Source organism: Macrosteles quadrilineatus, unplaced genomic scaffold, assembly GCF_028750875.1.
Source record: "Macrosteles quadrilineatus isolate MER2022 unplaced genomic scaffold, UCM_ALF_1.0 Scaffold_2__2_contigs__length_208266976, whole genome shotgun sequence".
In the NCBI taxonomy this organism is placed as follows: Eukaryota; Metazoa; Arthropoda; class Insecta; order Hemiptera; family Cicadellidae; genus Macrosteles; species Macrosteles quadrilineatus.
Window position 1 is genome coordinate 63,082,424 of NW_026542595.1, and position 22,864 is coordinate 63,105,287.

Here is a 22,864-nt window from a genome sequence, read left to right on the forward strand (position 1 = left end):
ACTATTGCTCTAGCTAGACATAAGTTGTCAGTGTTGTTTATAACAACTATTCCCTGTCTTGTTTTGCATTCGTCGTTGAATGAATTGTACATTCCTCGGTCATTAGAGTATACGTTGAATATCGATGGGTTTTGTGTTTTAAAAGAGGTTTTTTATTTATTCAGAGTACGGTAGAACCTCGAAAACAGTAAAAGGGGCATTACTTAGAACTTCAAGTGTATCTATGTTATGTCAATCTAAGAGACATCTCCATTAAAACTATTGCTTAACATTAAATATTTTTCAAAACAGTGACAACTTAAAAGAGGTATAGACAATAGGTGTCGCATTACATTCATAGCTGAGAGTCATATGGAACATTCGGGTACAAATGCAATAAGATAATGTGTTTACAATAGTCTTCAAAACACCGATGATAAATAGGACGAAAGTAATAGAAACCCCTCTATTAATCAATAAACATGGATTACATTACCAGCCGTAGCTTAGAAAAGGTACATAAATAAATAGACTTGGGTATTTAATTTTTCAGGTTCATAAGGGGTTCTTGGCCAAAACAAGCATATTTTTACCAATACTAACTCATATATTATTATCCACATATAAGGTTCCATAGCCTGTGATTACAGGATTTTTAGGATATCTACAAGGTTTAGCTATCATAGGGGGCTCTTGATGTTCATGTCTTGATGGTGTATTTGTGTCTTGGAGGAACAATTGCTACCAAAACATGTATAAACATTTCCTAGAGTTTCCTATAAAGTTTTTACATACTCCCACACCTTTCTCAGTCTAGCTATCGTAAACATGTAGTCTAACAACAGGTTTTATTTAATATTTTCTCAGAATTAAAATATACTTGCCTTTTAGTGGTTGTTAATATTTGTATCGCTGTTGTGGCTTGCCTATGATAATGGGTTAATTTGCCTTTCCCCGGTCCGAATTAGCTGTTATTTACTACAACCAAGGTTTCAAAGTCTGTTACATCAATATGTACCATTGTCAAGAATATTTGTTTTTCAACAGAAGTCAGTCATTTGAGGGCCAATCAGAGGGCTTTATACACACACACGGACACGTTACACTCATAAATCACAGGTAGGGTGTTGTCACGAATAAATGTACTATTTACTATCACAGGATAACACTGCGGGTAGCAGTGATAACGTTACCTTTGCACCTTGGAATGTTTATTAAGTATTAAATATGGGCTATAATTTGATTTCTCACTCAATACGACACTAGTTTCTTGTTTTTGAGTCTTTAACACCTCAAGTGTAAAACCAATATGGTAAACTTGTATTATTTACAGATTAGTGCTATAATCATCCTCCATAACTAGAGGCTCTTATGGGGATTTATTTAAGTAGGAGTTTAACCTTCTCTCCTCATACGTTTTTGAATGAACCACCCTATCAAGATGCAAAGTTGTTGGGTTTAACCATCTGTAATAACGATTTCAGTTGTCCATTATACTTTTTGTTGTAGTTTACAAGCTTTCCACTAGGTTTCATCTCTTCTATATCATCTTTATACAGGTCGTTTGATCCTCTAAGAGTTACATTAACATTTGGTATAGTTCTTCCGCTATGCCTTCCATAATGGAAATTATGTGTCTTAACACCTGTTACATATGATGTAGCTTTGTATTGGATAGGGTTTGAGACTATCCCCTCATTAAGTGAGGCCAGGTTAAGCGTTTATAGCCAGTCCAGATTACCTGGTAGTCGCTATAAACACCCTCTCCCTTACTTGAACAAAGCTTTTTTTTTTGTCAAGTCTATAGATTTAGTTATGTAATCCAGCCAAAGTTAGTTCAAGGTTAACATTCATAGTCTGTGCCTATCATAGGAAACCAGCGTTTTATGGTTTTTAGGCCAACCCATCATCCACTCCAGGACTTACATCGGCTTAGCCCAGCCTTTAAGCAGGTGACAGTACACATACACCAAACCGTTCCAAGGAGTAGCACAGGTTCTTTCCAATCTGAGCTCCTCAATTCACTAGGTTTTTGGTCTGTGCCTATCGTAGGAAACCAGTGTTCTATGGCTTATTAGGCCAACCTATGCGTCTGCTCTAGGTCTTACAACAGCTAAGCCCAGCCTTGGTGACAGTACACAGACATTTACACTTTGGTCTTACAATAATACATAAGTATTTATCTATAGACTTGTTTTTTTTTATTAGGAGAGTTATATACAAAGAAATTTACAAGGTTATTTACAATGAAAAGTTACAAAGTTATTTACAAGTCTCTTTGGACTTTTCTGTAGCCAAAAGGTAGAGTGTCATACTGACCTTCATACCTTCTCTTAGGCCCCGTGATTTTAAACACTTTGCTCTCAGTGATGGTAACAATATCTCTATCTCTAGTTCTTCTGATTCTGTTTTCTTCAATTTCAATTGACTGTTTTACTTCACTTAGGATCATTTCTCTCAGTTTTTCAAAGTTTACAACCTTTGATGTTTTAAAGTTGAAGGTGAGGCCCTTGATTTTACAGACTGGGATCAATTTCTGTTGATTGGTTGACCAGACAAGGTATGCATAGGTTTTAGGCCCCCCAGAGACAAGTTCAGTGATATAAGAACCGGGTCCATAATCTACTAATTCATCTGTCATTTCACCGAGGTAATCTCCTGTAGGGACTCTATACAGGCCCTGACGGTGATAGAATAAAACACTGTCTGTATCATAATACAATACTTGAGCTCCTAGGGCATCAAGATATTCATAGAGCTTGAGTCTAGCCTGTGCAGTGGTGTAGGCCGCGATACAAACGTTTACGTTGCTTAGAGGCTCTCCTACCTCTTCTAAATACTCCCAAGAAACAACTACAACCTCCTCATTGACGGTTTGGAGCCTATTAACTTTAATTTCAGAGGATGAGAGCATTTGGAAAAGTGTTTTGGAGTCCCTAACAATTGTAGCTTTAGTCTGATTCTCCCTCTGTCCAAATTTTCCCCAGAAACTGTTTAACATCAATTTTGCCAATGATCTTAACCCCCCATTCTTAACAATCTTTTCTTTTTCCAGCTTAATTCCCTCATGTCCCAAATAGTCTGCAATATACTTGTTTTTGTCTTCCTCAGTCTTACACCACTCTGGATAGCCCGAAGCTTCCTGTTTCATCTTAAGAAATTTATTAATAAAGTCGGTGAACAAACCCCCATTTTCATAAGTCGCTACCTGGTACTCCCATAACTCATACATGTCCAATACAATATACCCTTTCTCTACAGCTTTCCTAATCTCATCCATAGTCCAAGTCCCTACTAGTGCCCTATTATCGGTATCATGGTTACACTCTCCCTGATTCATCATCTCCCCACAAGTCCTACACAACACAAACATCAATTTATCGATCATTTTTATAGGGAGTACAGGGTGATATAGATCATGAGGTGGCAAAACTTTACATTTTAACAAACCCTCTACTTCCATACCTCTCTCACGACACTCCCTATCCCCTACATAAATAGTTGGGTGGCCTACAGGATACTTCCCATACTTACAAACATACGGATAGAGAGAGCAAACATCAACATATTGAATAGTTTCCCCCTCAACACATTTATGATAGGATTTCACATTGCCTGTCCTACCTCCAAAAAAAGACTGTCGTGGGTCTAGTGGGAGATTGTTCAAGATAGGCAGACTGTCTAGATGATTAAGTTTTTGATCCTTTTTAAGCTTACGGAATTCACATTCCCACATCTCTACCAACACATGTTCTGTAAACTTGGCATTTTTAGCCATGGTTCTCTCATAACGGAGATGAAATAAATCAGAGGGATCCTCCTTCAACGGGGTGTGTCGGTTATAATTAAAACATTTAGGGCATCCATGCCAGTAACACCCGTGGAACTCATAGATGTTTCTACCATCAAACCCATCTACCTTCATCCCATTAACTTTGACTTCTTTGCCTCGTCCGGCATGATCAATTCTAATCCCGTTGGTTTCCTCGACCCAAGAAAGCCATTGGAGTGCAATTGCTGATTGATTATCTACTAATCGATAGCCGTTCTTAGGGATGATGCCAATAGTGTTGGGTTTTAAGAAGTTTCGTCTGAAGGCTAGATTGCAGGCACTTGCAATGGTAACAGTCTCAAGAAACGGGTCAACATTACACTCTTTTAGAAAGATTGAGCGGAACTTTAGACAGGCTTGAGCCAAGATATCAACATCTGACATACAGTATTCCTGCAACTCCTTTTTAAAATTAAATTCATACTTGTTTGCAACCTGCTCACTGTACCATTTATCAAAGTCAATATGGGATTTCTCAAACATAGATTCAGGACAATAGTACTCTTTAGCTGGCATAGGACCCACATAGTTTTGGTTTGCCAATGTGTTGAAGAGATGGGGAAAGAAGCCTTTCTTTTTCTCTGGAGGTAGATCAAAGGCTTTAGGCAGAGCAGACAGAGCCATGGGGAAGTAGCTTAGTGAGTCCACAAACCTCACATTGTCAATTTTCATCAAGATAATTTTGGTTCCCCTCATTACAAGTTCTGGTGTGAATTTTGTTTCTTCCAACAGGTACTTTAGCAAGAATTGAAAATCAAAACCCTGCCCATTATGTGCAATTACACAGACATGTTTAAACTGCTTTCTCACATACATTACATAGTTCATAAATTGGTTAATAGGGCTGGAATCAAACACTCGTGTACGGTTTTTACACGCTATACAGAATTTTCCCTCAATACACTGGTAACAAAATTGCTGAGAGACACACAGGTTAACTTTATGTACTTTACTTTCAGGGTCAGAGGGCAGGAACTCATCCTGGCGGGTTTCCAAGTCAAAGAAAATAAAAACATAATCTTTAGATTTAGGTTTACCCTTGTTGGGTTTCATATAACATTTATGGTTTGAATCTTTAAATGCTCTACAGGGATTACAAAATACCTCCCCACACTTGTGAGGCTTGGACCTCTCTCTAAGCCAAACTAGTTTCCCACAATCTAGACATTTCTTTACATTTTTACATCTATCAGCTAGATGTGCAATAAAACAGCTTTGGTTTTTGTAAGTCATGTTACATTTTAGACAAGTTATTCCCCCATACTCCTCTACACAAGGGGGTGAGATAGTCTGACATTGTGAGCAAATGTTTGAGCAACGGTGCTCACCTTTGTGATCATATGGAATATGACAAGCTTCACAAAAGTACACACAAGCAAAAGCAGCTGTCAGGCTAGTAATTACATTATAGTGTCGGTTATGAAACAACAAGTTAATTTTAAACTTGGGGTTCTCTACATTTCCCTCAAAGTACACATCCCTACCTTTAGCATTGTAGTTGTACACAGTGATTTTATAGTCTTTAAGCAAGTCCTGGAATTTTTCAAGTTCATAAATACCTGCACCACCCTCAGGCATCTCAACTCTAGCTCTACATACAAGTTCTTGAGCCCTAACAGTCTGTCTTTTTGCTCTATCTTTTCTAACTGCACTATATTCAGGATCTTTAGTTACATTGGCTATAGCCACTACAATAGCACGGGGAAGACACAAATTATCTTTATTATTAATTACAACAATCCCCGTCCTAGCTTTACATTCGTCATCAAAGGTGTTATACAAGCCTGATCTTTTACGGCCAACCAAACCTACAGGAAGATTAACTCGGGTACATTCAACTTGAAATGTATCTGTGGACTTGATTGATTCAGAATTTGATTGTAAAATTCCCCCAAAGATTTGCCACAAAACATCCTCATTAACTTCATTTGCAGGGCGAAAAGCAACAAACCCCTCTTTACTTTTTAGGTTAAGAGATCGCAAAGTAAAGCCCAATTGATCACCCTCCTCACAAACTTCTTTCATCTCATTTACAATTTGACCAAACCCTTGTCTTAGCCAATCAATCTCACTAGTTTCAGCAGGAGGATTAGAAAACTTAAAAACAGTATTAATTCCATGAATTCTAAATTTCTTTACATAATTCTCATGTTTATCTAAGATATTTACAGGGACAGCTACTTCAACAGAATCTTCTACAACGTTTACAGGATCAACTACTTGAGCAGCTACATTACTTACATCCATCTTCGCCAATCACTAAGAACAAAGTGATGCAATAGTGACACAGAGCAATATATATACAATAGGGGAGGGGTGGGGGTAACCAATGACTACACAGATCACCTACTTATGGCCAATCAGAAGAGAGCTTATTATAGCCAATCAGCATGCAGGAATTTTTTCAAGTTATAACCTATTTACTACACCAGATGTGGTGTACTAATTATAATTTTTGTTTCAGATGATGCAATACCACCCCACAGGATATAGATATTATAAATAAACCATTTTAGCTTTCACAGTTGTTTTCCTTATTTTTTCAGCAGAATATCTAAAATATTTATTTAATAAACCTACATATTCAGTACATAAAGTGAGGCTATGTTACTTGGCAGAAACAGTTAACAGAAAAGCAAATAACAGAAAACCAGATGACAGTTCCTACATACACAAATAAGGTTATGTTACAGATACATATGCAATACATAAAGTTAGGTTATATTATTTGGAGGGAAAAGTTGGCAGAAAAGCCAATAATAGCTCCTACAAACACAAGTAAGGTTAATTCATTAGCAGGAACCATTGGCAAAAAAGCATACAGAATACATATACAAGTAAGGTTATGTTAAAGATACAATCTTAGAAGGGAAAATCACAGCTAATTAATTTGGCAGAAACATATTACACAACCATAAAAAATATTACTCTCACTGATAAGATTCAAACCCACAACCCTAGACTCATACACAAACAGTTAACTAGAACACAACACCATACAAAATCATAATAACCAAAAATGAAATAATCAGTGGTTGATAAGAGTTGAACCCATAACCCTAGGTTCAAACAGTTAATTCCCTATACCATACTAAACCCATAGTAAGAGAAAATAAAACAATTGATGAATGATATGAATTAAACCAACAACCTCTGGAGGCATACACAAACAGTTAACTACAATACAACATTAAAAATTACCCCAATCAAATATAATACAAGCAGTAGCTAATAAGAATCAAACCCTCAAACCTCTGAGATCAAGGACTCACACTACTCCCACTACAATACAACACCATACCAAAAATCAACATAACACCCCAATCAGAAATAAAACATTTACTGATTGGTTAGGATCAAACCCATAAACCTTTGGAATCATAGATTCATATACAAACAGTTAACTATAATACAATACCATAAAAACAAAAAAAACACCCCAACCAAAAATTAAACATTTAGTGATTGATAAGGATCAAACCCACAAACCAGATCGAGGACTCACACTACTCCCACTACAATACAATACCATATCAAAAATCAACATATCATACCAACCAAAAATAACACATTTAGTGATTTATAAGAATCAAACCCTCAAACCTCCAAGATCAAGGACTCACACTACTCCCACTACAATACAACACCATACCAAAAATCAACATATCACCCCAATTAAAAATAAAACATTTATAGATTGGTTAAGATCAAACCCATAAACCTCTAAAGGCATACACAGACAGTTAACTACAATACAACACTAAAATCACTCCAACCGTATATGATACAGACAGTGGTTGGTAAAGATCATACCCTCAATCCCATAGGATTATAGATCCACATTCTAGACAAGTTAACTACTCCTACTTCAATACTAAAGCTCAAAATATCACCCTAACCAGAAGTAAAACATTTGGTGATTGGTCGGGATTGAACCCACAAACCTCTGAGATCAAGGACTCACACTACTCCCACTACAATACAATACCATACCAAAACTCAACATATCACCCCAACCAAAAATAAAACATTTGGTGATTGATAAGGATTAAACCCACAAACCTCTAAGATCAAGAGCTTACACTACTCCCACTACAATACAACACCATACCAAAAATCAACATATCACCCCAACCAATAATAAAATGTTTAGTGATTAGAAAGGATTGAACCCATGAACCTCTAACTCATACACAGCTCCACACACAACCAACCACAAAAAGAAGCATTATTCAGATTACCCATCATCCCAAAAACACATGGCATCTATAAAATATAAATTTAACATTCAACATTTGGTGGCCTTTACAAAGGCCGTTTTTTATACTCAACAGTAAAGTTCTACTTAACCCTTCTTTCAGCTGTTTTTAACATTGGATACATGAATTATCATTTGTTTAACATTTATTATACACTACAGCATATATATATAGAATAAAATAAAATAAAATGTTTTTTTTTTACAAAAAATCAAAACCATAAACCTCTAGCTCAGGCTATCCCCTACTAGGTAAAGATCAAACCCATGAACCTCACACTAACCCCTACTGGGTTAGAATCAAACCCATGACCCTTTAACTTATCCCCTACCAGGTTAGAATCAAACCCGCAAACCTCTAGCTCATCCCCTACAGGGTTAGGATCAAACCCATGAACCTCACACTAACCCCAACCAGAACAATTAAAAATACCACAAAACTACCCCTAACAACCCCTAACATTCAACATATATGTATTCACTACCTCTGAAGATTAAACTACAACACTAGGGGTGGTTTTGGCCTCGATCTGGGGGTAGCCTACTTGGCCTAGATCCACGGTACCCCTACTTTGGTATGTTTTATTAGTTTATTTCTGTTTTTATTAGTTTAGTCATTGAACAGTAGAAGTAACTGCCTAAATATTCATTTCAATCTTCTTATATATTTCTCCAAAGCGAGAGAGGACAGTTTCATTTCTTCAGCACTTAAGGCATATGTTCGTCCTGTTTCTGTCGTTGGATCGACTTTTTGAAGTAGGGCATCTCCAACACATCCCTTGGTACAAGGGCTACGTGCTGTCCTTTGGGGTGTAAAAAGTTGATTCTGTATATATCAGGCTGGCTCTAGCTGCTAAGAGCTTAACAGTTCCACCAAGACCATCGCAGGCACTCTTACCATGAGATGTGGCAAAGAACTGCTACTCGGCATCGATTCCAAAATCTTGTTTGTGCAAACACAAATTGCAAAAAAAATTCTGTTTTTATATTGTGCAGCACTACCATCGGAAAAGTAAGTGATCTTTTTCAAATCAAAAGGTAATGTTTGTTTCAAGATTTCAACTAGTTTATTTTCGAAAACATAAAATGCAGCAGTGTTATGTTCCAAACAATCTGAAATAAAGACATACTGAAGATTTTTTAACTTTCCGTCCCATTTGTAATAAATAATAAATGGGTGAATTGTCGCTTGGTTGGTGGTCCAGTGAAACGATTGAATTTCATCCTGTACTACAAAAGAATAATTTTCAGCAAAATCACAGTTAGCTACAACATGGCCTTCAGTTAGGGTCTCCTTAATTTCATTGTAGTATTCTTTTTGCTGATTTGCTAAAAATGGATGAGTTTTAAGTTTTAACAAAGTTTCCAAAAAATCATCTGTGTGTTTTACAGTTTCCATCAAGCATCTATCAACAGTAACCCACCTCTTGTATGTCACTTGGTCAATCATCTCCTCATTAAATTTAGCAGTCAGCTTGTCTTTAAGTGGTGTAGCACCTGGGCAGTCTTTACAGTTATTCATATAACAGTGCTGAAAAGGTGGGTTGCACATACAGGTGTTAGCCAGGCAACATAAGACTTCAAAGAGGAGTCATCATCAAAGACAAGCATATTCATTTTTGTTCCATTCATCATTAACTTCGTGTTTTGATGCAATGTACATACACAAACAGTGTGTGTTCCACTTTTACCAGCTAATATACAGTTTTTGGGCCGAAGCTCACAACATTTTGAAAAACTAATTTGACTTGTAGGGAACTTTTCTTTAAACAACTGAAATATTTCTTTTAAATTAGCTAAAACCAATCGTTTTTGAACATGGTTAGAGTTTCCTTAATCATCTTTCATGGAGACACAGTCTTTTTTTCCAGGCATCATTCTACTAACATCATCCGAATTGTAAAAGTCTTTCACTTGGCTGACAATATTATCATTTAATGTTCTTCGAGGTTTGAACTATTTGAACTCTCTAAGTGGAATAGTTTTTGAGTTATACAATTTTAACGATTTCAAAACGCTGCTCAAAAACGTCGATTTTTGGATTTTTAAAGCTTTGTAACTCAAAAACAAAAAGCCATAAAAATCTAAAAATTCATATTTTTATTAGTCTTGGTTAGTAGAACCTGCATACAAAAAATCAAGGAAATCTAAGAGGTCAAGGTCCAGACCATTGGTTGATTTGGCATGGAATGACCCGTAATTTTGTACCATCGTTTTTTGTTACTATTATCCAATTCATGTATAGCACTTTTATAGGTACCTATACAAAGAAGTGCATCAAAAAATGATTACTCATCAACCTAATATATGTAATAATGTGTAATCTCATATAAAAAAATTATGTGCTTCAGCTGAACTTTTGCTGCCATTTGAACGCCAAATAAGATACAATGAATATTTCTGTTTGTGTCATAAATTGCAAATTATAATAAATTTGAGAATCTCCGCCTGAGGTGATGTTTAGAATTGCCTCTAGGTCAAACGTAATAGCCCCTTTTGCGATTTCTGTTTCAGCATCTTTTTTGGCTTCCTCTTTCATTGCCATCACGTCTTGTTTTTCATGAGTTTGTTGTTTCCATTCATTTTCAATATCTGCTTTTCCCTAGGGTTGTAAAACTTAATAGATTTTGAATACTGATCTTTTTTACTTGAAAAATGACAATTTAACTACAGTTTTCATATTTATTGAATATACTTCTATACACTCCAATTGAAACAGGTTTTAAAATGTTTTGTTCAAGGCAATATTTTTCTTTATAGAGCTTTTACATTTTAGTTAATATTAAATCACTTGACAGATATCACCTTTTTGATTCATTGCGACAATGTGACTCCATAGTAGTATAGGGAAACTATCTATATGGTGCTTAACATGCTCCTAGCAACCGGAGTTAAATTTGGTGCTGATTTCGCGTTCCTGCAATCTTGCCCCATCCAGGCACTAAACTAGTATTTTTACAATCTATATAAATAAAATTAGAGTTTTGTCTGTACTATGCTCAGAATTATATACTTTTAGATTATTTTTACGTTTTATACATTAAAGAAGCAGAAACGAGTCTTATCTCTATTTCTGTCTGTCTGTCTGTCTGTCTGTCTTTCCCTTTGTCTGTAACACTCAAGATGGCATTTTACGCAATCTTCTCCGTGAAAACCAGAGTACCTATCAAGATCCAAGTCATTTTAATGTATTCACTGGATTGGCGAGAGTGTCTTTAGTGATTTAAATATAGCCTCACTACTTTGTAAATAAAATTACGGACGTTCAAAAATGCAGTTTTGTGCGATTTTTGTTAAATTTTCGTTCAATTTTTATCACATAATCGTATATGAAATAACGAACAGCTGTTCGGATCAAGATTATTTTTTCTAGCTGTCAATGATATGTTTACAAATGTGGTTTACAAATACCGCAACCATTTCGAATCACGTTTTGAAAGCAAATCCCAACCAAGTGAGAATAAAAAAGTTTTTCTTACATAACGGATTTAATTAATCGCAAGTGCAATAATATAGTCTAATAGTGTAACCGTAAATGAAATTAAATAACTAGACATCGTCCAAATCGGAACTAAAAATTCTCTGAGTATAAAATGTTTCTTGAGTTTTGACAACCAGAAAGAAGACCTTGAATCAGTGTTGTATAGGGCTGGACACTGAAATGATCGTCGCCAATAGCTTACAAAAAAGGTTTCCACTCATTGACGGCGCTTCAATGGCGGTTTTGTAAAGTGTAAAGTAAAAAATCACAACTGCAGTGGGTGATTGTAACAGAGGTTTAACAGAGGAAGTGCTGAACTCGCTTTTCCAATGTGTCACTTTCTGTTTCTACTCACCGTGTGATGCAATCGCTGGACCATACAGCCAATAGGCCCATAGCTCATATCTTGGGTACGTAAGCCTACATATTTATTCATAACAACCTTTTTGACGACGATCCTTGATACCGGTACTTTTCCATAGAATACATGGCCTACCTACTTAAGAAATATAATTACAAATGACCAAAACCCCAACATTGTGTGATTTTCGTCACATTTCCTTCTAATGTTAATAGATATACTAATCATTGTTTAGAGAATGCGTAATCTATTAAATAACAAAAAGTTGTTTGGGTAAGGTTGTTTTTTTTTTCAAACTGACACCGATAAGTTTACGCTATAACTTTTTACGAGAAAATCCAAAAGCAAGAGATCAATAACCTCGGGACTAGATATTAATGTATTTAATTGGTCGGATGTACTCATGTACTGTAGTTCTTAGGTAGGTTCTTACGTAGGTACTGGTTCTTTTCCTTAGAACCGTTGGTAGCTGCTAGAATCATTTTTACGGAGGTACCAAAACACATCACTGTAGTTTACAAATTAGTTATCGTTGGTGTTGCACCTTATTTATTAGAGCCGTCCGTATTCAATTTAAGTGATGTCTTAACTCTGTATAAGTTTTGCATTTTCTGTCTGGATTCCAAATCTTAGCTTACCCGGTATGCTAAGAATATGATAACCTATTTTTTGAGTAAAACATTTGTTGGGCAAACCATCATGAATTGTTTACGCCTTTATATTGTTTATGTATCAATAGTTCGTGGCCTTTTTTGGATTGTTGTGTGTATGTCTGTTGGTAACGCATTAATGTCCTTATTTCTCAGTGTTTCACGGAAAGGACAAGAGCACCTTTGATACTGAAAATGTCAACCGGAATAAAGTGTTAAATGGTGAGGTTGTGGTAGTACTTTAAATACGTTTAAGTTAACCGATGTGGAAAGTAACTTTCAATTATAGGCCTACTTTAGGGCTACGCTTCATGGATCTATAAAACATTTTTTAGTTTAATCATTTGACATATGGACCATAACGATCCGGGTGACATTTAATTGCGAAGCGTTTATTTTGGCTTGTACTGTATTTGCGAAGGTTTATATATAATAGTTTTGCCAGCATATCTGCAAATATGCAAACTAACTGCTGTTCTTAATCTTAATATAAGAAGGTTTCAACTGACTACTATAAGATACCCGTGCGTAGAACGGGCACACAGCTAGTAGAGATTAATATCAATTACTCTAAATCATAAGCTGAGTGCTGAACAGAAGAACTTGTAACAGCCTTAACCGCTAAACTTTTGAAAGGACAACAGATTTAATTTAATGTTGGAACACATTTAATTTGAATTTAAATAATACATTTATTAGGCTATTATGATCTAAATAGACAAAATTAAATAACTGGACATACAACATGTGAAATAAAATACAAATTGATGAACCTAGATTGCTATAAATTATGTTTAGTACTTTTCAAGCAAATTGAAATTTCACAGTAAACACACTTAACTTAAAACATGTGTGCATTAGATAACAAACACTTCATTTGTGAACTAAACGGCTAGACCGGACATACAACATTCAAAATAAGTTTTTAGAGAGCTTAATGAATTTCTTTGACATACTACGTTTGTGCAGAACGAAAGAGTATCACCCAAGGATTCAGGAAATACCAAAACCCCAAAATAAAAATTACAAAAATACTTACATTATGTGTGAACTAAACCATCGATATGTGGTAAACGTTTCAAGGCTTTATCTCGTTTAGTTCTTGAGAAAAGTGTGCAAACCCCCCCAAAAATGGGAACTTTCTGGAAATCGCGATATAAGTGAGGCTGGTAAAGATTTAATAATGCTAGATAATCCTACCTTAAAACAGTCCAGCATCATAACCTGGGTCATCAGGGGCTTCCTAATCTTCAAGCTCCTTTTTCTTTGTTCTGGCTTGGCGTACTTGCTTAGTGGCCGCTTGTACTTTTTTTTTCAGAGCCTTGTCGGCTCTTTTCATTGCCTGGACCATCACCATGTGGAATCCAACCTTCACTTGTAATTGTTTGATAATTTGACTATATAACCGTCATTAAAAGAAGCAATTGCTTCATTGACACCAATGTGGAGAGTCTTTAAACCTACAAACACTGTTTTAGGAGTTGGGCCCAAATTACGTTGTTTACACTCTCATTTGTGTTTTCGGTCTTTTCAACAGTTTTGCAGCTGACAGATCCTCATTAACTGGCTTTATGACCTGCATTACAGCCTGAGGCACTGCTTTCTTATGGGAATAAGATGTTCCCTCAACAAGCGATTTGTACGTGTACCATGAGTGCTTCCCTTTCGGACAGAGTCCGTGTTTGGAACACTGCGTATGCCAGTATAAAACCCATATGGCCTCTTTAATTTTTTAACATTATTTTAGCTACGCCTAATGGCAAGGCCATAATGTGTTTGCATTTTGTCAACAATGTCATCTGTCAACAGGGTTTTGCCTACGAGCGATTTACCGTCAGACAGCTTTTCTCCTTTCATATTAATTAATATTGCTTTTTAATATTGCGTGTCAGGGTTCTCAATCGGGTCCCCATACGCTTCTGAACATGCCCAATGCACTCAAGCTTGCTTATCGTTGCATCATCATAGATGTGGAGGGCCTCAACAGCATAGAATCCCTTAGAATCCCCATCACCGAGGTATTGTGTATATCTAACATTCCTGTCAAGAGACCGTCGAAATATTTGAAACGCCCCGTCAACCTCCATACTACCGCTAGACCTCTTATAGTTAGCTGTACAATTGGTGGAATAACGAGATTTGTTAGAGCATCTAAAAAACTTAGAAAACTCAGCAACTTTAATGATTGCACCTGTGTCAAAACTTGTAGCGGTGATTACGCCTTTCAAAGAGGTTTGGCCTCGTCTTTGCCATGTGCCGTCAATTGCGACCGCTAAATCTTGACTGCCTTCATTGGCTGCTACAGCCTCTTCCACTGCTCTATCCATTAATGCAAAACAAACATCTTCAACTACAGTACCAAGAAGCTTAGCGTATCTTTAAAATTTTATCGGTGGAGGTGGAAAATCCATTATACCGTAGACAATTTTTGCGGCTCTCCGGCCTTTGCCTATCGCCCTCAGCCAATAAACTAGCCTAAGATTGATGTCATGGTGGTCCTTGTGTTCACTTAGGCCTACTTGTGGTGTTGTGTTGAAACTGTGACTGAAGCTACAAGTGCATTGTACACTTGACGGCAAAACTTAGTGCACTGGACAAGATTTGCATATTTACAACTATATTTACATTTTCCTCTTATTATTAAAATTTTTTTTACTAATTAACTTCAGCAACCATAGATTAAAAACATAAGGGCTTGTCGTTTGAACAAACATTACAGATGAGTTGTCATCTTGCTTTGCTTAAGAAATAAGATGCACCACGAATTTTTCAGAAGTTAGAACTGTAATGTAGATATTATTATGAATAACTTGGTCTGTGTGCTGACATTAACACAATAACAAGTTTTGTAAAATTCTAAAATTTTCTGCTTAAAATAAACCTTACCATTTGTATAGTTTTTAAATGTTATTGATGATTTGTCATATTCAACAAAAAGTATGAATGGCCTAAATAATAACTAAACCTTATAGTATGAAAGTTAGTCTGCTTCCAAAACTTTTGTTTTGTGGTAAAACAAAAAATAACTTTTAAGAATGTTGTAGAAAAAAAATAATGTCAGACTTATTGTTTACTTCTTTTTCCATCTTGCTTAATTTAGCCAGAATTTCAGGCTGAACAGAGTCCACGAATTTTTCAGAAGTTAAAACCGTAATGTAGATATTAATATGAATAACTTGGTCTGTGTGCTGACATTAACACAATAAGTTTTGTAAAATTTTAAAATTTTCCGCTTAAAATAAACCTTACCATTTGTATAGTTTTTAAATGTTATTGATGATTTGTCATATTCAACAAAAAATATGAATAGCCTAAATAATAAATAAACCTTATAGTATGAAAGTTAGTCGGCTACTAAAACTTTTTTTTGGTGGCCAAACAAAAAATAACTTTTAAGAATGTTGTAGAAAAAAATAATGTCAGACTTATGGTTTGCTTCTTTTTCCATCTTGCTTAATTTAGCCAGAATTTCAGGCTGAACAGAGTGGCAAGACCATTAAACAAGTCTAAACTAAATGTTTGTACTTGATTCATTTGGTAAATCCCAGTGTACATCCCCGAAAACACACACTGACCAATTAATTCTATTCTGTACTTTACTACAGAAGTGAGATTGACCATCCGTCAACCCTATAGTTGGTTAAATACAAATACATGGCATATTGGCTCTGATTGTTTGTTGTTGTTGTTTGTTTGTTGGCTGATTGTGAATAAAATTTCTAGTTCAAGTCCAAAAAAATTTCGGGTATTCCCTATTGATTTGGTTAGGCTTGCCTATTACACATTATTAAGATGAGCAAAATTCTAAGCTGGTACGTCCAAGAGATAGGATTGAGCTAAGCTAAACCGGTACGGTCTAGTTATGGGCCGATACAACACCAGAGTGTCCCGGCCATGGTCGGTCTTCACCGCCAACGAAATAAACAAATCGACGACTCACAAAGTACTCTAACAAAACCCAGTTACCATACTAACAGTGTAACAGAAAACTGTCAAAGCTGTATCAAGGTTTCAACTGATTAATTATTTTAATTTAATCCAAGGTTCAGAGCCTTAGAAGCGCTCAAAAGATCCCATAGACGCCCAATGAGGAGCTACCCAGATAGCAAAAAAAAAGGTTGCAGCAGATTTTTGAAAAGTTGCCATGTTAAATTTTAAGTTTTGCAACAAAGTTTTCATGGCAACAATGCTCAAAGTTGTCAAGACAACAATGCAACAAAGTTATCATGGGGCAATTTTGCAACAAAGTTGTTATGGTTAATTTTGTGGCAACTTTTCCAAACTGAGTTTCGAAATAGATGTAAATAATTAATTCTATATTAAGTTTGTGACGAAATAATACTGAGTAAAACACGGTCTATAAAATGTTTTTATGAGCCAGAGAAAGACATTTTCTAATGTGACCGTAAACTACTTATGATATGTGAATGAAAACCCTAAGTGAATAAATAGTCAGGTCAGTTATCAAACACATTTACTATATCAACACCATTTTTAGTTTTTACAAAAATTACTAATGAATTATTAAACCTCACTACGCAGTTTAGTAACATTAATATAATTGTATACAATATAAGGATTCAAGACTGCAAGATCTTTAATACTTTGAGGTACTTTATTCAATTCACTATGCAATACAGAAACAGAAAATATGCGGTTTTTCTTATATATGAGTAGAAAACAAACTTGTCAATTGAGTCCTAAAACATGTCATCTTCTTGTTGGACAGCTTCAGTGGGGCTTCCTTATTTTTCAGCAGATTTCTCCTTTCTGCCCTAAAATAAAGAATAATATTAAATAAAGATAACATCCTCTTAACGTTTTCCAAAGACAAATATTTATTAATTATTGTCTATTGATTTTATACCTTATTAAGTACTAAGGCCATATTTTTGTGGTTAATTTAACCTGATTATATTATAAGTTTGGAGAGTGCGAGTGAGCTTGAATTTATGAATCATATACTCACTATTCCTTGCTTCTCAATTGGCAGAGAATGTAAAAGTGAACTATGTTTCTTTAAATCTGTCATATATGTATAAACCCAAAATTATTGATTTTTTTATATAAAACTTTTACAAAAATGTACTTTAAGTTTGTGCTTAGAGCCTTTTAATTGTATATAGTATATTATACTTACATAAAGCTTAAGGATAACAAACTTTTGTGAAAACTGTATGCTAAAAAACCGCATGCTTGAAACCCGCATTGAATGGAAGCCTAGATATGAAACGCCTATGGTTTGTTTAATTTTTCCCTGAGTTAATCTTTTGCTTCTCATTATAGATGTTAAGATTACGATAAAATTATTAGTTTTGATTCTAACACACAGTTTAGTACAAATGTACAAAAGCTTTTGTTAAATAAGTAATACGTATGATTTGAGATTTTCCTGTATAATTTTTATGGGGGTATATCAAAACGTACAACTACGTTACATAAATAAAGGTTGCATCAATACATCATTCACAAGGGTTTTCCTCTTGGTGGTGAGCATTGGTGTTGACTTCAGGGTTTTCAACCTGATTTTTCCTTTCTGCCCTAAAATAAATAAGAATTAAGATTTAAATCTCTTAATGTTTTCTGAAGACAAGTATTTTTAATTTATTTTTATTGACTTTATACCTTATTAAAGACCAAGACCATATTGTTGTGGTTGATTTAACCCGAATATGCATGGAGAGTAAGTTAGCTTGAATTTGGCCAACTAGTCACTCACTATTCCTGTGATTCTAAATTAGCAGAGAACGTGATGAAACAGATAAAAGCTGTTTCTTTAAATGTGCTGTATGTGTATATATTTATTTTAAAAACAAAACTTTTACCAAGGTACTTTTATAAGTTTCTAAGTTTTTGTTTTGAGCTGTTAAACTAGTTCAATTAAAATGACATGCGTGTTTAACTGATTCGAATATTATTGCACTTATTATAAAAATAGTTACCTTCGTGTTGATCGGGTCTTGGCTTGGTCCAGCCACATTGTTGAATGTTTTTTTTTTTTTTAGAATAGCGTCGCAAAAACCATCCTTGGAAACCCTTCTAGTAGCAACTGGAATTATAGAAAGTTAAAGTTTTGTTTGACTTGGTAATCGGATCAGTTGTAGGCATCGCGAGACATTTGCATATATAAGACTTTGCTGAGAGTGTTTAGAGGTTGAAAGTGAATTGTGAGTGTTTGTTTATTATTTATTACTTTGGGGTAGCTGTGTTACTGTGTGGTTAGGGTTGGGAGACAACCCAACACATGGTTAATCAACTGAGGGCTAACAATTGATAGGTCAACAATATGATAGATTTAATGCTGAAATAGATTTATGTTGTGAAAGGAGTATCGAGTCTGTCTTCGGTTTATTTTATTAAAGAAGAAATAACTTCTACTAGTGAGGATGGTACAATTAAAGGGAGTGCAGAACCATTGCTAGATAGGCTGTTTAATTTGTTGGGGTGTGTGGAGCATGATAGCATAATTAATTATTGATATAACTGCCTTATTTGTTAGTAAAGAATTTTCATTTTATTGTTTTAGCGTTTGGAGCTATTAAATGTATCTTAGAGGCAAATAGAGCAAGTAAAACAACACAGTGTCTAGCTAAAGTAGAGAGAATTTAACATTTGTTATAATAGAAGACTAAATACAAATTTGATTAACATACTCTTCACACCCAATACATCTCTAAGGGCAAAATTTCCATTAACTTTTGTTTTCATAGCCTAAGCTACTGACTCTGAATGAGATTATATAGTTCGGTAGTAGCGAAGGCCATCTTCTTCTCTTCTTTGTACCTTTTTTTCCATTGAAGGAGAACAACTGCCCCAGGTTGTCGGTTAATGCTCTTCTCATGACACTAATTGAAAATGTTTTAATGTCTGCTCCTCCAACTGACATAAATAGCTTGATCTGTAGAAAAATTATCGAAATCAAAGACTTTTAATAACAATTAATTTTAAATACAACACATTATCCCATCATTGTATAGTTTGTAAAATATGACCGCTGCAGCTGACCTGCTAAGTGAATTTCAATTTGTCTGGAACAAGACGTATTTATTCCCCATGTAAATAACATTTTAGATTTAACGTTTTAGTTAGTATTAAAGTTTTAATGTGTGCTGCAATGGGGGAAGTAAAAAGTCTTTATTTTACCAAATGTTATTAGTAGAGGATGAATAAAACAAATTTGCTAAATTATATCAAAATTTATATATATTATTATATCAAACATAAACAAGATTAACTGCAACCGTTTTCTTTTTCTTCATAAGAATAAAACAGGAATTTTAAATGTACAAATTTTTAAATTGTCTCAATAAACATCGGCTACATTGAAAAATTGGTCGCTATCATGTTTTAAGGGTGGAAATTTGAAATAAAAACAATTTTCAAAATTTTAAAATCCCATAACACTCCCTTCCCACAACCTGATCTTACTGTTTTGCAAACTACTTCTAGTTTAACTCGCCCAAAACCTTCAAGCCAAACTTAATCAAATTCGGGTCAAAATTACTTGAGTTATAGCTTTAATGGACTTGTATACAGGGTGTTCCGGAACACTCTCCTAATATTTTAGGACATTGCTCCTGGGTAGGAAACATACCTAAATATCATATTTAAATTGCCCGGAAGTCCTTAGTTACTCACACAGCCGCCATTTTTTTTAGTTATTATTTTATCTAAAGAATAGTTAAATATACGAAAATTTGCAAAAACATTTATGACAACTAGACAAAGCTACCAAAAAATTATGACGATTTTTCAAATTCATAAAACAAAATGGCGGCCGTTTAAATTTTTGTTTCTTAACACATTGAGTGCTACGGTATAATTTAAATATTCACCCAAAATCTGAAATTTTTTTATATAATAAAAACTTACATTTTTATGGTAGAAATACATAATAATAGTTATAAATTTGATTACAACATTTACCTTGAAATTATGGCTTCAAAGTTAGGTATCCATATGGTACCCATCGCCACCAGGTAGTGATGCCTGCCGCGTGCGCTGTAGTGTTGCCGGCCGCGCGCGCTGTATTGATGCCGGCCGCGCGTGTTTTTTCGGGTCGACGAGCTGTCATCTTATTTCCACATACATATCTGATTGTCCCACAAAAATTTACTAAAGTCTCCATTGAAAAAGACTAATAAAAAATATATAACTACGAGTGATTTGTCCCTCACATGAATTCACTAAAGTCTATAACACATGTAACAGTAAAGTTTTTCTTAGTTCTAAACACAAAAGCTAAGGTTATAAAATGTATTTACAACTTATCCTCTTCTTCTTATTTTCTTCTCCTTACTTGTGAAACTCATCAAAGCATTTACCCATGCATAGTCCAGGTTTGTCTGGGCAGGTCTTGCAATAATAGTGTGTCAAACGTTGGGTCTTGTTCTTGTGGCACACCCTGCATTTCTTTCTTCCCCTCCTTCCCGGGCCCTCTTTTTCAATTTTGGCAATGACATGAACATTTTCCCTAAGCCTTTTCTGAGCGGGACTTTCAACTGGAGCGTCAACAAGTTGAGGCAATAGTGCACTAATGACTTTCAATCGAAAATCGTAGAACGACATCTTCCGCATATATTTATTGTGGAGATTGTGGGAATTCAGCAGTAGCATCTGCAGAACATGAATAAAAATCTTCTTGTACCAGAAGAGAGTCTTACGATCACATGGATAATATGATAGTAGCTGATCTGCCCGATCAACTCCACTCATATAAGAGTTATATTGAACAATCAGCAATGGCTTTTTCTTTATGGTCCTCCTTTTCGTCAAGAAATCTACCATTTCATTTTCATACTGAGAACTTATATATGTAACCACCCTCTTGTCTTTCCACTTCCCTATCATTATACCCTCGCCATATCTCGCTATTGTTTCCCCTTTCTTCAAAACTGTTGATTTTACATCCTCGGGTACGTGTTTTCTATTCAACCGCAACGTACCAGTTGAGTAAGTCATTTTAGACAGGAGTTTGGCCGAGAGAGAATAACTATTATAAAAATTGTCCATGAACAAAGAATGTCCGTTTCCTAATTTTTCCTTCATGAGATACATCACCACTTTTTCTGTGTGGTTTTTGCCTCCTACCAAAGGATCTGAAGATCCGACATAAACATGAAATTTTAAAATTAGACCGGAATGTTCACAGAGAGAATAGAGTTTCACGCCATATTTGTGACGTTTCCCCTTTATATATTGGCGGAAATACAATCGCCCCCGCCAGAGCACCATCGCCTCATCTAATGACAATGTTCTTTCAGGATAGTAAATGTGAAACATTTTGTCATTGAAGTAATTTACTACCGATGTAAGTTTATCCATGCTAGATTTTTCTTGACTGTTAGTGCTTTGAAAATACAGACAGCGCAAAACATTTTGAAATCTATCTCTAGACATAACATTTCTGAAAGCAAAAAGTCTGAAGAGTTTGTCCGTTTTCCAGTAATCTGCAAGCCTATTCAGCCGAATAGTGCCTGTATGCAATAAGAGGCCAAGAAATGTCAAAAGCTCAGGCACAGTCAAGTCCTTCCACGCATTGATTCGAGAATGAGGATTTAGATCAGGCTTTGTAAAAAATATGTCGCGAGCTTTTTCATTGGTTCTCTTTACAATGTCCTCAAGAAAAACATAATCTACAAGAAATCGAAAAAAATTTAATGGATTTCCATCTCCAGGAATTGGTACAAGCAAAATTTCTTCTTTTACAAAAGTAATTGGTCCCAAACCTGCAGTAGATATTGACCACTGAGGGGCTTCGGTACCGATGTCTGGATCGTCCTCACTAAGGTAGGAGACATCAGAGTCATCAGAATCGTCATCAACAACGCGTTGAAAATGGTCGCGTGCTTCAGGGTCGTCTTCGTCTGTGTCATAATTTACAGCGACGTTAGGGGCCGTGGAAGGTCCAGGTCGACTTGGATCCATTGTACACAAATAGCTATTTTCACTATAATAATAAAATATTCACTACGACAGTAAAGCCCCCCATACACGGGCGAGCATGCTCGTGACGGTGTTGGCGACGAACATGCTCGCCCGTGTGTGGGATCCGTCACGGCGAGCATGTTGGGCTCGGCGCCCGGCTCGTCGGACCCGGCGAGCCTGAACACGAACATGCTCGCGAACATGCTCGCCCGTCTGTGGGGACGACCAATATGTTCGAGAGCATGTTCGTCGCTCCAACTAGGGTAGAGATATGATAAATGATTCCATCGATGTAGCCGCTACTATGATTCCAGTTACACTCGTGGACAAGTAACCGTTCCGATTCCAAACGATTACTTCGTTACCGCCATTACAA

The 22,864-nt window shown here is 35.6% G+C and overlaps 1 protein-coding gene across 1 annotated transcript; it reads right to left on the bottom strand.

Moving 5' to 3' along the window:
* Positions 1–2,245: 2,245 nt before the first annotated feature.
* LOC128984321 (uncharacterized) lies at positions 2,246–22,488 on the bottom strand. Its single transcript, XM_054403627.1, has 6 exons — positions 22,290–22,488; positions 21,417–21,659; positions 18,504–18,610; positions 8,354–8,473; positions 5,371–5,457; positions 2,246–4,546 (listed from the first exon to the last, which is right to left on the bottom strand). The coding sequence occupies exons 1-6, from the start codon at positions 22,486–22,488 to the stop codon at positions 2,246–2,248; spliced, it is 3,057 nt and encodes a 1,018-aa protein (XP_054259602.1).
* Positions 22,489–22,864: the final 376 nt, after the last annotated feature.